This window comes from Aegilops tauschii, chromosome 1, assembly GCF_002575655.3.
Source record: "Aegilops tauschii subsp. strangulata cultivar AL8/78 chromosome 1, Aet v6.0, whole genome shotgun sequence".
Lineage (NCBI taxonomy): Eukaryota > Viridiplantae > Streptophyta > Magnoliopsida > Poales > Poaceae > Aegilops > Aegilops tauschii.
In genome coordinates, this window is record NC_053035.3 from 5846084 (window position 1) to 5859257 (window position 13174).

A 13174-nucleotide genomic window follows, 5' to 3' on the forward strand; every position below is an offset into this window, starting at 1 on the left:
TTTCTGCGACTTTGTGTATTGGAAAGAAAAATTCGTATTTGGTAAGGTCACAGCCAATGGAACGTCACTTTCCAATGAACTGCATTGGATGTACTGACATAAATACTTACTGTAGTGATCAAGTTGCAATATTAAGAAATCTTCATTATACGTCAGCCCAAAAATAATGCCCACTGATGAGCTGTTGCAAGATTGGTTAGTTGTGATTGCTTCCCAGAAATCAAACTCATCCACTTGGCTCCCAGAAAGTCAATACTCACCGTTGGCTTCATTTTCCTCACAAGCAAGCTAGCACGTCTTGCTCACAACATTTTCTTCTCCATTCAGCAGTGCATTTGTGTTTCCTTGTGTTCTGCGTGTGTTGCAGGTGCAGTGAGTGTTCCAATGGGGGAGGTGGTGGCCACCATGGCGATCCGGCCACTGGTGTCCATGCTGATGAACAAGGCATCCAGCTACCTTCTGAACAAATACAAGGTGATGGAGGGAATGGAGGAGGAGCACAGGACTCTCGAGCGCAAGCTTCCGGCCATCCTTGACGTCATCACCGATGCCGAGGAGCAGGCGACGGCCCACAGAGAAGGTGCGAAAGCTTGGCTCCAGGAGCTCAAGAGAGTGGCCCATGCGGCAAATGAAGTCTTCGATGAATTCAAGTATGAAGCACTCCGCCGCGAAGCCAAGAAGAAGGGACACTACAGCAAGCTTGGATTTGATGTAATAAAACTCTTCCCTACTCACAACCGTATTGTGTTCCGATACAAAATGGGTCGCAAGCTTTGCCGGATTCTCCAGGCCATTGAGGTCCTCATAGCAGATATGCAGGCCTTTGGGTTCAAGTACCAATCAGAGCAGCCGGTGTCCAAGGATTGGCGGCACACAGATTATGTCATCATCGCGCCACAAGAAATTGCCAATAGATCCAGAGGCAAAGATAAGAAAAAGATTGTTGATACACTACTTGGTCAAGCTGGCAATGCAGATCTCGCAGTAGTTCCCATCGTTGGAATGGGGGGCCTTGGCAAGACCACATTAGCGCAGCTCATATACAATGAACCTAAAGTTCAGAAGCATTTTCAGCTGCTGCTCTGGGTATGTGTCTCTGATACCTTTGATGTGAACTCCTTAGCCAAGAGTATAGTTGAAGCATCTCCCAGGAAAAATGATGATATAGGCAAACCACCATTGGATAGACTTCAGAAATTGGTCAGAGGGCAGAGGTATCTCCTTGTATTGGATGATGTATGGAACAGAGAGGTTGATAAGTGGGAAAGGCTGAAGGTCTGTCTTCAATGTGGTGGCACCGGTAGTGCAGTGTTGACAACAACTCGTGATAATCAAGTTGCTGAAATTATGGGTGCAGATAGAGCCTACCATCTCAGTGATTTGGATGATAGCTTTTTAAAGGAAATTATTGAGTCTAGAGCATTCAGTCCAGAGAAAGAAAAGCCTGCCGTGCTAGTCAAGATGGTTGGTGAGATTGTGAAGAGATGTTGTGGCTCTCCTTTAGCTGCAATTGCACTAGGTTCTGTACTTCGCACCAAGACCAGTGTGAAAGAATGGAAGGCTATATCATCTAGAAGCAGCATCTGCACTGACGAAACTGGAATCTTACCAATACTCAAGCTTAGCTACAATGACTTGCCATCACATATGAAGCAGTGCTTTGCTTTTTGTGCTGTATTTCCCAAGGATTACAAGATTGATGTGGAGAAGCTGATCCAACTATGGATCGCACATGGATTTATCCCAGAACACAGGGAAGATAGTCCTGAAACCGTTGGAAAACATATTTTCAATGAGCTGGCCTCAAGGTCATTCTTTCTGGACATAGAGGAACTTGAATATGTAGATGCCAGGGAGTATTTTTCCATAACTACATGTAAAATCCATGATCTTATGCATGATATTGCAATGTCTATTATGGACAAGGAATGTGTTGTTGCAACTAAGGAATCAAGTCAAATCAAGTGGCTTCCAGATACTACTCGGCATTTATTTTTGTCATGTGAACAAACAGAAGGTATGTTGAATGATGCTATGGAGAGGGGATCCCTTGCTATCCGAACACTGCTATGTGATAATCCTGTTTGGAGCTCACTGCAACATCTATCAAAGTACAGATCTTTGCATGCACTGAAGCTCTGTATAAAGACAATACCATTTCTACTGAAACCAAAGTATCTTCATCACCTGAGGTACCTTGATCTCTCAGAAAGTTATATTAAAGCACTTCCTGAAAATATGAGTATTCTATATAGCTTGCAAACATTGGACCTATCCAAATGCATTTATCTTGATCGACTTCCAAGGCAAATGAAGTATATGACTTCCCTCCGTCACCTCTATACTCATGGATGTCCGGAGTTGGAGAGTATGCCCCCAGAACTAGGAAAACTCACAAACCTTCAGACATTGACATGTTTTGTAGCAGCAGTTACTGGACCTGATTGCAGTGATGTAGCAGAGCTGCAACATTTAAACCTTGGCGGTCAGCTAGAGCTATGTCAGATAGAGAATGTTACGGAAGCAGAGCCAAAAGTGGCAAATCTAGGAAACAAGAAGGAGCTCAGTGAACTAACATTAAGATGGACTTTTGTTTGCGATAGCAAGGTGCTCGACAATTTCGAACCTCATGATGGGCTGCAGGTTCTGAAGATATATTACTATGGTGGAGAGTGCATTGGTATGATGCAAAACATGGTTGAGATACATCTTTTTCATTGTGAAAGATTGCAATTTTTGTTCAGACGTGATGCATCCTTCACTTTTCCAAAACTGAAGGTGCTTACGCTAGAACATCTGCCGAAGTTTGAGAGATGGTGGGAAATAAATGCGAGGCAAGATCAGATAGGATTTCCTCTGCTTGAGAAGTTGTTTATTAAGTATTGTGGAATGCTGACAGCATTGCCGAAAGCACCACTGCTTCGAGAACCGTGTGGTGGAAGTTATAGGTTGGTGCGATCACCGTTTCCTGCCCTAAAGGTACTAGAATTGGAAGACTTGAAGAGCTTCCAGAGATGGGATGTTGCTGCTGAAGGAGGAGGGGTATTGTTTACTCAGCTTGAGAAACTGTCAATTAAGAACTGCCCAAAGCTAATGGATTTACCTCGAGCACCATTGCTTCAAGAACTAGAATTGAAATACTTGGCGAGCTTTCAGAGATGGGATGCTGTAGTCGAAGAAGAACAAATATTGTTTCCTCTTCTGGAGAAGCTATCAACTGAATTTCCAAAGGTGACGGAATTAACTGAAGCACCGTACCTGCAAGAGTTCAAATTGAAATACTTGGAGAGCTTACAGAGGCAGGATGCTGTAGTTGAAGAGCAAATATTGTTTCCACTTCTGCAGAAGCTATCAATTCAGAAATGCCCAAGGCTGATAGATTTACCTGAAGCACCAAAACTCAGTTCATTAGAAATTCAAGATGGCAAGCAAGAGATCTTCCATTTTGTAGGTAGATATTTGTCTTCGCTGACCAAACTGATACTGAAGCTAGAAAATACAGAAACAACATCAGAGGCTGAGTGCGTTTCAATTGTACCGATGGACAACAAGGAGAAATGGAACCAGAAATCCCCACTTACAGTTATGAAGTTAAGATGCTGCAACTCATTCTTTGGAGCAGGTGCACCAGAGCCATGGGATTATTTTGGACATCTTGAAGCTTTGGCAATTGATAGCTGTGATGTGCTCGTCCACTGGCCAGACAAAGTATTCCAAAGCTTGGTAGCCTTGAGGAGATTATCGATTAGAAACTGCAAGAATCTGACTGGATGCGCACAAGCTCCTCCTGACCCAGAATCTAGCCTGCACCTGCCTGCATCAGCAACCGAAAGGAGCCAACACCTGCCTGGTCTGGAGTCTATTGAGTTAATTAATTGTGCAAGTTTGATAGAGATGTTCAACGTCCCAGAATCTCTCAAGGAAATGCATATTTTTGGTTGCCATGAGCTCAAGTCCATATTCGGCAAGCAGCAGGGCATGTCACAGTTAGTTCAAGGGCTATCTTGCAGCGAGGTAACCGTGCCCACGGTTGTATCTGAGTTGTCATCATCATCCATGAATCACTTCTTTCCATGCCTAGAATATCTACAGTTATCTGGATGTGATAGTTTATCAGCGGTTCTAGATCTTCCACCGTCATTAAAGACCATATCTATTGGTGCCTGCAGGAATATTCAAGTCCTATCATGTCAGCTGAATGGGCTTCAGAAACCACAAGTCACTACTTCCATAAATATACCAGAGCCATCAACAGCAGTAGCAAGAGAGCATTCCCTTCCTCCTTGTCTCGAGTCTCTACACATATGCTGCTTCAGTGGCATGTTTGGGGGGATTCTCCATCTGCCGAATTCCCTCAAGACACTGAAAATTTCTGGCAGTAGTTTGACATCACTGGAGTTTCTGTCGGGAGAGCACCCCACAGCGTTGGAATCCCTTGTAATTGATAGCTGCAGTACCCTGGCATCCCTACCGAATGATCCGCAAGCATACAGGTCACTTCAACGGCTTGAAATTACATGCTGTCCTGCTATAAAGAAGCTTCCTACATGCCTGCAGCAGCAACTGGGTAGCATTGGCTTCTACAAACGGCTGGATGCCCATTATGAAGGTATGCACGTATTTCTATCTTTGCCACATTTAACCAACAGATGCAGTCATCCATCCTATCATATGTAGTTTCTACAAGTTTCTTCCCCATTATTTGAATGCCAATACATTAGTTTGTTCTGACATCACCTGTGAAATGTACAGTAACGGCATTTAAACCAAAGACTTGGAAGGAAATACCAAGACTAGTCCATGAGCGGAGGCAGGCTCGTCGCAGCTGAAGGTTATTTAGCCTTTTTCAATGCCATGTGGTATAAATTTTCATGTTAGATTGGTTTGTTCTGATATCATTTGTGACATATACAGTGATGTCACTTAAACCAAAGAAAGACATGGAAGGAAATACCGAGGATAGTCTGTGAGCGGAGCCATGCCTACAACAATTGAATGCTATTCAGCCCTTTTTCGTGGGTAAACCTCGGAAGGGGAAGAAAAGCTCATGCAATTCATATAGGTGAATAGTGTTGCCCATTTAACTGAGGACAACTGGACGAAAGCTGCATGGAAAGGGCATGAGTTTTCTTAGATTAAATAATGTACTAGGTTATGGCATGACTATAATCAATCTGGCTTTGTTGACCTTTGACCTTTATCTTCCTCAGATATTTGTAATTCGGATCTAATTCATGTCCTGCAACAGTTCCCAGGTTCAGTAGAAGCTGGGATATTACTCAAGCTTGTGAGCTATCTATCTGTGTAGATCTAGTTTTAGCATTGTTACGTAGTTGAGAAGACCTTTCAGTTGTTGAGAAACCTTTTCAACTGTGATTTGTATCTGTTTCAGTATCGACGGTAATACCAGCATTGCTGGTTACTGGGGAGATGTTGGTGGAGCCTGCTGAACAATATTGTGAATTTCTTGGATAATAGGCCTCCCTAATGGCTGCTCTGCTCTGCCAGGGGAGTGACTTGTGATTGGTTGAACAACCGAACTGTAGTGTAGTCACTTTCCATTGAGAATTGTTGGGGGGCTGTAGGGTAGGGCGACTGCTTGGCGTTGAGTCGAGCAGGCTGAAACGATCTGATCTGAATTAGGTTTTATGGTCCTTTGTTGTTTAGTCTCGCCTTTTCCTGGCATGGTCGCCATAGGCCAGTGTTCTATCTGCATAACGTGCACCACATTACAAACATTTGTCCACATAATTTTTTTTCTTTTTCAACCACTCGGACTTAGATTATACAAATAAGCAGCACAGCAGCAGCAATTCATATTTCATTTCACCTAATTCATATTTTTTTTTTATCCTTGTTACTCAGTTGAGAAGACATTGGCCTATATTAACTTGTTCAGGCTACTCGTTCAGAAAGTGTCTGCACTCTGTAGTTTGGAGCCTGCCCAAGGATGCTGTGAATTTCTTGGATAATACTAACAATAAAATAAGCCTCCCTGGTGCAAGCTGTGCTAGAGTTCTAGGGGAATGAATAAATCCAGGGGTTGGTGAATTGTTGGGGCGACTGCTTGGCCTTCAGCAGAGCATCGCTGGGTTTTGTTTTCTGCTGCTCCTTTGGGTGGGTGTGTACAACAGGCAGGGCGCAGCAGTTTACTCTAGTCGATGTTCACTCTAGTGTTTCGCATTTCCTGTAAAGATGATGTTTTTTTCCCCAACCTGTTGATCTGTGCCTAACAACTTGTACAAGGTTTCATGCTATGCGACGATGCAATCTAGAACAGTCTTCTCGATCGACCACTCAGACATAGATTATGCCAACAAAACAACAGCACGTACAGCAGTAGCAGTCGAACAAAAAAAAAACATGCTGCAGCAGTGCAGCTGAAGCTAAAAAAAGTACTCCATCTGTGCCAAAATAAATGTCGTGGCCTTAGTTCAAATTTGAACTAAAACGACGACACTTATTTTGGGACAGAGGAGGTATATGCTAGTTACTGAAGCTAAGTTTTAAGCATTTTTCACAGTGAAGATCCAGGCTTTTCCTCGTTCCCACATAACTAGTAGCAGAGTGGCCTGCGCACATGCGCGGGCAACATCTATGATTTTTATCAACCTATTCGAAAGAATAATTTAGTTGATGATCATTTTATTGTGTCTCAAAGGTATTTCGATGCAGGAAATGGAAGTGGCCGTCTGTGTGTTCACAATACGTACATACAGGCTTTCTTATTCTCCTACGGTGGAAGAAAGAGCAGGCCAAAGGATGTAGTTGCGCTTGCCCAAGGATGCTGTAATGCAAATTGAATCCATCTCTCTCCTTTAACTTGGTTATTCGCTTGCATTGAACTTTGACCTTTTTCTTACCCAGATATTTGTAATGCAAATTAATTTAGTTCATCTCCTTCAACACTTTCCAGCTTCAGTAGAAGCTGGGATGTAGTATGCTCACACTTGTGAGCTGCCAATCTAGTGCCGACGTCGTTATTTGGTTGAGAAGACAATACTTGGCCTTCCAACTTGTTGAGGAACAATTATCAAAACTGTAACTGTGATTTTATCTGTTTCGTTCAATGCTGGTGGAGTGATCTCGATGCTACATTTTGAGTTAATAAAAGCGCCCTTTATCGAAAAATGCTGGTGGAGTGATGGTACGCCGGCAGTGCTGGTTACTGCAGAGGTGTATGCGGCATGGTGGTCAAATCATCCTTCCGCAAGGTAAACTAAAACATCAATCTGTTGTAAGTTTCATGGATAATACACCCTCTGTTCCTAGATGTAAGACCTTTTTTTGCAGTTCAAAGGTAGTCTAGGGGCATTCCTTGAGATTGTATGTACGGCTGAACTGAACTGTAGTGCAGTCCTTCTCGATTGAGATTTCTTGCTAGCTGGCTAGGCCTCTGCATGCATTCTATACTGGCTTGTAAGTAATTGTTTATACAACTGAACTGTAGTCGCTGCTGTTGATTTGGATTGCTGCTGGTCGTTTAGGCATCAACGTGATAAACCATGTCGAACGTTCAGTCTTCCTGTTTCAACTTGATTACCCTGTTGAACGTTCTTCTGCATCTCTGTTTTGAAGTGAAGTCACAGTAGCTAGTGTTGTTATGGCTGTATGCATCTTGCGATGCAAAGGCCGGGACACTCCCCTTTTCGAAAAATAGCTATTAGTGCTTGCTTGCTGACCTGATTAACTCTTTAACAATGCTAATTTTATACGTATGCTCTTACTCTTACAGTAGGCTAATCCCAGCCACATGCCCATGTGTACAGGCCATATGACTTGTCTCTGCACTCGCATGCTTGAGTACGAGTTTGTTAAATATTTAATTTTTCTTTGACCCAGACTATTTATTAATTCTAAATCTTGTTACGTGTTGTGCCATGTATGCCTAGTAGTGCCATTTCAGCATGCCCATGCTTGTGCGTTTGCCACCTTAATTAGCACATGGGTTGATAAAGCAATTCGAGAACTTGGTGGTCATGATGCAAATGTACTTGGGAGTACTCTCTGTTATTACTTCCTACTTTCCTAGTCAAGTGATGGTACTTTAATTACGAATAAAACTAGCATAACGTTCTATCAAAAAAAAACTAGCATAACGTGCATGTAAATTCATCTACTGCATGGAATTGGTTATGGTGGATTATACAAGACTAACCCATTTCCATCTGCGATGGCCGTTCGACTACTCACTCGTTCAGAAACTTCTCGCCATTCTTTTAATAGATCAAGTTTCCTTCAACCAAACAAAATATTTGCCTTCACTTTGTTTCTGGCAAGGCAAGGGATCATAAACTATGCACACAAGTAGGGTAGTAACACATGATTCTCTAGTCCAGTCACATGATTAAGAGACATGATAAACAGTTCTTGATTGCTTTATCAACACTACCCATGCTCACTGTTTGCTTTCCCCCAAAACTAAACATGCAAGTAGAATGGTCATATGATTCTGCAGTCTAGTCACATGACTAAAATGAATGTTTTCGCTTGTATCAAATTGCTGGTCCTCACATGATAAAGAAATGATAAACAGCTTTGACATACCTATCTTAATACCTATCACGTGGACGATATGCTGTTCTCAAAAGGGATCCTGCGGCGCGGCGGGAGGATCTGGGTGCCCTCCCAGGCCGCCTCGCGGGTGGCGGCGCGGGAGGGTAGGGTTTCCGAAAGGGTATGTTTTCACAGCTTTGTAGCCGTTCTCACACATCTTTCATGATGCAATGGACTTGGAGTGATGGTACATATGAATATAACTAGAATAACATGCATATCTAGTTCATCTACTACTAGGAAGTTGGTTATAATTTTGGATAATTCAACGCCATCCTATTTGCATATGCAATTTCTGTTCAACCAGTTATCATTCACGAACATCTGGCCATTCTCTTCTTTTAATGTGAGTTCAATTCAACGAAATACAGTACATCCCTTCAATTTGTTTTTGACAAGGGTTCATAAACTAAACGTTCAAGTAAGAACGTCACATGATTCTGTAGTCCATTCACAAGATTAAAAAGGCATGATAGACATTTCCTGAATGTCTTGCTCAACACATATCCCATGGTCACAAGCTAACAGACAAGAGATGCATAGATATCCTACAAATACTCCACTGTCTTAGGATGTCAAAGTGGGTGTGATATGAATTTAGATCTGCTTCACTCTTTATCAAGCAGTCTACGTGAAATATTAGAGGAAAACAAATCCACGTATCCTCTCCCACCTAATCCATCTTCCACTGTTGCTCTCTGGTGGTACGAGTCCATCTGCCTCACCTCTCCCTTTGTCGAGCTGGAGCTCGTTTCTATGCCCCCAATCAATGTGGCTACGGCATTGCAGTCAAAAGCTGCATTCATGGTTCACACGAGTAAACCTTCTGCAATTTGGCGGCCGACGAGGAGAACAGAGACGTGGCGTGCAATTCGGGGCAAGTGTGTTGTGGCACCACACTTGATGCCAATGAAAAGCGCTTGGATCTCTTCCAGGTCGCCAACTCACATGATTCTGTAGTCCAATCACATGGTTAATGAACATAATAAATAGTTCTTGACTTGCTTTATCAACACACATAACCATGCTCACTGTTTGTTTTCCCCCAAAACTAAACATGCAAGTAGAAAGGTCATATAATATGATTCTACAGGCTAGTCACATGACTAAAATGATTTTGGGGTAGTTCATTTGAAATTTCTAGAAAGACAAATATTTAGAAACAGAGGGAGTACTATACAACAGGATTTGATTTGTATCTAGACTTGAGTCCTAAGTTATTAGCTATATACTATGCAAAAGACAAAAGTTACTCCATTTGTCCCAAAATAAGTGTCTCAACTTTGTACTAACCTTAGTACAAAGTTGTACTAAGGCTGAGACACTTTTTCTGGATGGAGGGAGTATTAGTTATAAACCTAACTGTCCTCAGCTCCAGCTCATATGACCTCGGTATGAACAGTAAAATCCTAAAAAAAGATTTTCTTTCAAAACGTTCTGAATTTTTTTGGCAAACATTTCCAAATGTTTTGAATGCTTGCAAAGTTTCACCATGAAATGACATCCATGAAACTTGTGAAAAGAAAAATTAGCGCTCCAAAATACTTTTGAAAATAGATTTTTTGAAGCATCGTTTTTCTGCCACACGTCGCCCATGAACGTCATTCCATAATGAAACTTTGAGAGATATCGAAATGTTTGTCCCTATAAAAAAGCATCTTCAACCATGGGCGGAGCCAGGGTTTAGACATGAGGGGGGCGAGGATTCTTATCGCCCGAGAGACACAACATAATATTGTAGTCTCAAAGTAGAATTGATATGAATGTATGGCAACATATGTCTGATAATATGTAAAATATTTCCTTTTTTCAGTAGCATATCGACCGGATTGTGGTTGGAATTATTATCTACAACGGGTTGCTGCGTTTGCATTTTCTGTAAAATTCGAGGTAGAAGCAATGTGTTTGAAAAATGAATCTATTTTTCTTTTATTCTTTCTCTTCATCCTTAATTCATTGAAACATTAAAAGTGAGCAAAATTAGATTCCTAAACTATAATCCTACCTTAGCTGAGCGAATACAAAAGTAAACCATTATCCTCGAAGAAATTATACTAATTCACAAAGATTATAGTTTACCAGTGACGTTCCTTGGTTCCTTGAAGTTGATTTTGGGATGCATGATGACGGCGAAGCAGACTAACTGTCATGAACACTATCCTGGATTCAATCGCCGATGAAGTAGAGGGCCATCTGCCCTGCGCCGCAGCTGTTAGCCATAGTCTTGATCTTGCATCGGTTAGGGGTTGTTAGTTGTACGCGTTGTGTTTGTTAGCAGCTAGCTGCATGCATGGAAGAAGACGACCGAGCCGTGTGGCCGTTCCGTAAGGTTAGCTAGTGCGGTGCATGCATGGAGACGTGGGTGCGTGTGTGCATGCTAGTTGGTTAGTTGGCTTAGTGGCGGGGTGATCTTGCGTGTGTGCGTGAGTGTGCTGGTGTGTGTGCTGGCCTGGATACAAAAAGCCCTCAATTGTACTGCTTGGGTGGGTGTGGGTTCGAGTTCGTGCTCGAGGAAGAAGCCGTTCGTTCGGCAGGCATATGTGCGCCGGAAAAACACCACCGTGTCCTGTGTTTCCTCTTCCTTCTACCTTCGTTCGAGAGAGAGAGAGCGCGAGAGGGAGCTGGGCACCGGCGCAAAGAGCAAACTAGGACTCAGTGCCAACAACAGCAGCGGAAGCAGCGAGAGCCGAGAGGCGACAGGCGATGGAGTACAGAGCCATCTGACCCAGAAATCGCGATGCCTACGCACGAAATTACACGAAGGATAGGGAACTGACTAGTCAATCTCACGGCTGCACCTAAGGGAGCTCCTATACGGCGCTGCAGGCGCCCGTTCGCGCTCGAAGCGCCTGCAGCGCCCCGCGCTGGGCCGGCCCACTAACCGGGGTGACCAGTGAACGCTAAAATCTCGCCCAAAAAAATGGAAAATAGTAATGCTCTCTACAGGATTCGAACTTATCACATCATGTTGACATACAAGTGCCACTAGCCAGACAATCTACTTGCCATTGTTGATTAGTAGAAGAGGCGAAAGCATAATAACAGGGCTGCAGCGCTATTTTATTCATCTACTGTACCACCTCATTTTTTTGAATTAATTGGAAAAAGTTTTCATCGATTTTGCAAAAAGGTTCATCAATTTCGAAAAAAAGTTCATCAAATTTGAAAAAAAGTCATCGATTTTGAAAAAAGTTCACCGGATTTCAAAAAAAGTTCACCGAATTTGAAAAAGTTCATCGGATTTACAAAAAAGTTCACCGGATTTGAAAAAAATTCACCGAATTCGAAAAAAGTTCACCGGGTTTGGAAAGAAGTTCACCGAATTTGAAAAAAGTTCATCGATTTTGAACAAAATTCATCAAATCCAAAAAAAGTTCACCGAATTTGAAAAAGGGTTCACCAAATGCGAAAAAATAGAATTAGAAAAATAACTCAGGCGAAATTGAAATTTTCTTTAAAAAAAGTCTTGCACATTTAAGAAAAAAAGGGAAAGCTTCGCGAACAGAAAGGAATAAAAAGGAGGAAAGAAGAGAGATTGCATGACCCATGGTGGTGTCGTAGTGGTTACTTCGACCTGATTTCTATTGAGTAGTCTTGAGTTCGAATCTGGGTCGCGTTCCTCTTTTTTTTTTCCTTTTGAGAAAAGAAAACGTAGAACGGGCCGGCCCAGCTCGGACTGCTGCAGGCGCCCGTTTGCAGATTACACTGTAACGGGCGCCAAATAGGAATTGCGTGCACCTAATCCCTTTTTTTTAAACAACCTCACGAAGCTTTTTATTAAACCGTCACAATGTTTACATGGACGAAAGAAAGATCTTCAGGTTGTTCTAACCAAACATGGCGGCCAACCTCGAGAGATAAAGCGTGCTTCGCTAAGTTGTGAGCCTTAAAGTTTGAACTCCTAAATTCATGAACTATGTTACAGTATTGAAAACCCGAAGAATGTTGTATGATTTCATGTATCACCGCTCCATAAGATGCTGATGTCCCGCTTTTGATGTCTTCCACTACCGTCTTACAATCAGAGGCCACTTGAATATTCTAAACATACAAATCATCTGAGAGTGATAGCGCTTCCCTTATGGCCAAGGATTCAAGGAGTTGAGGATCACTAATATGTTGGAACACTATAGCCGAAGCCCCGAGGAAAAGGCCAGCTTGGTCCCTGCAAATTGCACCAACAGCGCCATATCTTCCAGCTCTCGAAACTGCTGCATCCACATTCACCTTGGCACACCCTTGACACGGAGGCAGCCACCGCCTTGGCCTTGAAACAGAAGCAGCAGCTGGTCTTGGCCCCTTCATATTAATCTGTTGTATCTCTGCCAAGTAACTTGTGATGAAGCCATTGATAGCATAAGGAGACTGAAAAATGTCTTTGTAGATCGCCTTTCTCCTTGCACTCCAAATTGCCCATGTTGTCATCACCAGCCTAGTAAACTCCTCAGAGTCCAACGCATCATGTAGGGCAAAGAACCACTATTTTGGATTTTCAAGTTGGCAGCTAATCACCTTTTCAGCAAACTCATCCGGCGCAAGGGCCCATATCTCCACGTATCTGTGGCTCCACACAAATGACACGTATCTTCATCCGCCATATGTCAATGGTGAAGGACCT

The 13174-nt window shown here is 42.7% G+C and overlaps 1 protein-coding gene across 1 annotated transcript; it reads left to right on the top strand.

Moving 5' to 3' along the window:
• The first annotated feature begins 272 nt into the window (after positions 1-272).
• Positions 273-5182, top strand: LOC109760041 (putative disease resistance protein RGA4). Its single transcript, XM_020318878.4, has 3 exons — positions 273-4609; positions 4753-4831; positions 4915-5182. Exons 1-2 carry the CDS (start codon positions 385-387, stop codon positions 4827-4829), a joined length of 4302 nt encoding a protein of 1433 aa, XP_020174467.1. The 5' UTR covers positions 273-384; the 3' UTR covers positions 4830-4831; positions 4915-5182.
• Positions 5183-13174: the final 7992 nt, after the last annotated feature.

Coding starts and splice junctions, on each gene's coding strand:
- LOC109760041 (XM_020318878.4), top strand. CDS start 385: ATGGGGGAGGTGGTGGCCACCATGGCGATCCGGCCACTGGTGTCCATG. Junction 4,610..4,752: donor GCTGGATGCCCATTATGAAG/GTATGCACGTAT, acceptor TGAAATGTACAG/TAACGGCATTTAAACCAAAG.